The sequence below is a fragment of the Coptis chinensis genome, chromosome 3, assembly GCF_015680905.1.
Source record: "Coptis chinensis isolate HL-2020 chromosome 3, ASM1568090v1, whole genome shotgun sequence".
NCBI classification, from domain to species: Eukaryota; Viridiplantae; Streptophyta; class Magnoliopsida; order Ranunculales; family Ranunculaceae; genus Coptis; species Coptis chinensis.
The window spans coordinates 58,640,366-58,643,911 of record NC_141458.1 but is presented as its reverse complement, the minus strand read 5'-3'; the positions used below and the strand labels follow the sequence as shown (position 1 = coordinate 58,643,911).

Sequence of the window (3,546 nt, the reverse complement as noted above, 5' to 3'; positions counted from 1 at the left end):
CCAGAGAAAGAGGTTTTCTTTATATAGGCTACAACAGGGACCATGAGGAGAAATTAGGGTTGGGCCTCCTGACGGGCTTGGGTTCCCATGTTCGCCCAGAACACATAGCCCAAGTCCGTCAACAAATGGCTTATTCCACTAAAGGCCATTGTTGCACTATCACCCTAATCCCAAATTACGTGCCAGCGTTTATGGGCTCCATATTATATGCTCGTTGATCTCCCCATGTTTAAGATATCGAATGCCCGTTGATTAAGTCAAGTTACTGACAACTACATTAATCAACTTCTTATGTCCTTGATTAGTACCACTCAACCTCATTGTCATGTCGGATCAAATCCACCTGTAGGGTTTACATGACAATCCTTATGAGCTCCTCAAGGGGACATCATCAGCCCGACTTCTTGCGGGACACGAATTCCTTTTATAATCAACAACACACCTTACATACAATGTCATTACCCAATCCATCGAGTTTGTTGATTCACAAATGAATCTCACTCATTGATGATTTAAAGCAATGAACAATGCACGTAAGTGCCCATTATTATATCCGGATGAAGAGGACAAGCATCCATAATAACAGAGGCATTTGTTCTCTTATATAGTCAGTATAAAGATAAACAACCTCACTTGGTCCTGTTCAATACACACAAAGTGTACTAGTGTAATCTTATAGTCAAGATAGACTAATACCAGATTATACTACAACCATACCAATGGTTTGTCCAAATCCATCTAGGTTGTAAATGTTTACTTATACTTTATAAGGTACTGATGATATGATCTTCTATGTGTCACCACACACCATATCATCTACAATATAAAGTATTAGACACATGCATATAACTAATAACATATATAATATGCATAACATTTGCCCATATGATTCTCATTCAAAATATAAAGAATTAGAGTTATTACAAAAGTAATGCTTTTAGTATATAACCCTATCAGCCATGCCTTACTGCCATTTGAATACCTTGCTCGATTGCCTGTAGTTCATTCATTGAAATGCTCTTCAATTGTGATCTGCCTTGATTTGCTGCTATCACTTCACCATTTCTATTGTGTATTACAGCTACCCATCCCCCATCTGAACCTTGTAGAGTCCCATCTGTGTTCATGTTATATATCACCATTTCTACTTGCACCCATTTGTAGTACTCTCTTTTATCCTTTTTGATACCAACATCAATATTCCACTTATCTATGAACTGCTGATCTTCAGGGCCTTGTGGCATTGTAATGTTCATTCCCATAAGCTTGGTTCTTGTGTCTCTGATCACGATCTCAAGCAGCTGATGTGCATCTGCATTTTTGTTGTGAAAGATTCGATCATTTCTCGCTTTCCAAATCATATACATGAATGCATTCCAGACAATACGAAACCCATCTTGAATACAACCTTTCCCTTTTGTCACTAATACAACCCATTCCACCTCTCCTTCCCATGTCATTCCACCTCTATTAAAACCAATTCTCTACAGAATTAACTTTCATACTGTGCTAGCGAAATTGCATTTGAAAAAAAGATGATGTTCTGTTTCAGTCTCTTGCCAACATAGCACACACGTATCAGCTTGAACCTTCTTCCATTCTTTTAGTTTCTTCATAGTCTTCAGCCTACCACTTAAAGCCATCCAGCTAATAAAAGAATGGCGGGGTATTCTGTTTGAAAACCAAACTATTTTGGCCCACTGAACTTTTTGGCATATAGCTCTCAAGCTTTCATACGTCTCTTTCATAATATACTCTCCATGGATCGAAGAAGTCTAGACTATCTTATCTTCTTGCCCCATAATTTCTACCTCCTCAATGTCCTGAAGAAAATCATTGAAGTGAATCTTAATATGTTGTGGAAAACTCCATCTCCCTGCTTCTATATAGTTAGCTACCATGTTCTGCACATGACATGTACTATCATATAATAAAGCTTGTGGAAATTTCGACCTTAAAATCCCAGTAGAGTACCAGGGCTCATTCCAGAAACTTGTTTTCCTCCTTTCACCAATTTGGTGTGTGACAATCTCAGCTGCCTCTTCTTTGGCTTTAAGAATGTTTCATCAACTCCATGAACAGTCTTGTGGAATCTTTAGCACCCAAAAACTCTTATCTTTTATCTTGTTCCTGTATATCCATGTAACCCATAAGTTCCCTACCTTTGTTACAATCTTCCAGATGTGCTTCATTGTAGCCGCTTGATTAACCTTTGCCAAGTCCCTAATCCCTAGTCCTCTTTCTTCATAATGGAAACATGCAGTTTCCTACCCAATTAAGGCATGTGGCTATGTACAATATGGCCCTATCCATAAGATATTATGGCATAATCTATTGATGTCCTCAAAAGTTTTCTGAGGAATATTAAAAGAAGCTAGCCAGTAAACATTTAGGTTGTTTAACACAACTTTGATTAACTGTAACCTTCCTGCATGAAGACAGTAGCTTTCCCTTCCAGCTTTGAATTCTTTTAGCCACCTTTTGCACCAAAGGGATACAATTAACAGATCTTAACCTTGTAGTAATCAAGGGTAAACCCAGATATCTCACTGGTAGCTCTCCTCTTTCAAACTGCAAAACTTGCTCAATCTCTGTACTTGTGATATCATCCACTCTTGCAAAGAATATATTACTCTTCTGTAGGTTTACCTCTAGCCCTGCCACTATTTTGAAAGTTTCCAGAGTCTGCTTGAGAGTATTAGCACTTTGTATATCCCCATACGTAAATGCCATTAAATCATCAGCGAAGGACAAGTGGGTAATAAGAGGGTCTTCGCACTTGTGGTGTAACCATAACAAAAAGATAAGGTGAGATTGGATCACCCTATCTTATCCCCATTTTACCTCTGAAGTAATTATAAGAAGATCCATTAATCATAATCGAATAAGAAGTTGTCTCCACACAAACTTTAACCCATGTAATGAACCTGGCTGGTATACCCACTCTTTGCATTGCAAATTCCACTACTTCCCACCTCAATGAATCATAAGTCTTTTTCAAGTCTATTTTAACAGCACATCTAGGTGGGTGATGGTCCCTGTGATAATTATGCATAATCTCATGTGATAGCAGAATATTATCTTGTATACTCCTTCCAGATATGAAAGCTAATTGGTTAGAGTTAGCCACTTTCAGCATGAAATCTTTCATTATTTTCGTCATGACCTTGGTTATGCATTTGTACATCACTCCACAACATGCAATAGGTCTGTAATCCCCTAAGGACATAGGTATAAGTACTTTAAGGATACGAGTAATACATGTCGAATTTACCTCCTTTAGCATCTGATTAGACTGGAAGAAATTTTTTGCTGCTCTTATAAAGTCTTCGTCAATAATTTTCCAAGTGCACTTGTAAAAGAAAGAAGAGAAACCATCACTCCCAGAGATTTATCATTATCAATGTCTGTGAGGGCCTCTATGATTTCATCTCTTGTCACTTCCTACTGTAATCTATCCCATTCTATCATGTCAAGCTGTTGCCGAGGCTCCATATCTTGAAACACAGAGAAATCCACTGGCGACATGTTGCTAGGGCTGTAAAG

The 3,546-nt window shown here is 38.1% G+C and overlaps 1 protein-coding gene across 1 annotated transcript; it reads right to left on the bottom strand.

Moving 5' to 3' along the window:
- Positions 1-2,824: 2,824 nt before the first annotated feature.
- LOC147510193 (uncharacterized) lies at positions 2,825-3,151 on the bottom strand. The gene has a single exon (XM_086598047.1). It carries the CDS (start codon positions 3,149-3,151, stop codon positions 2,825-2,827), a length of 327 nt encoding a protein of 108 aa, XP_086454173.1.
- Positions 3,152-3,546: the final 395 nt, after the last annotated feature.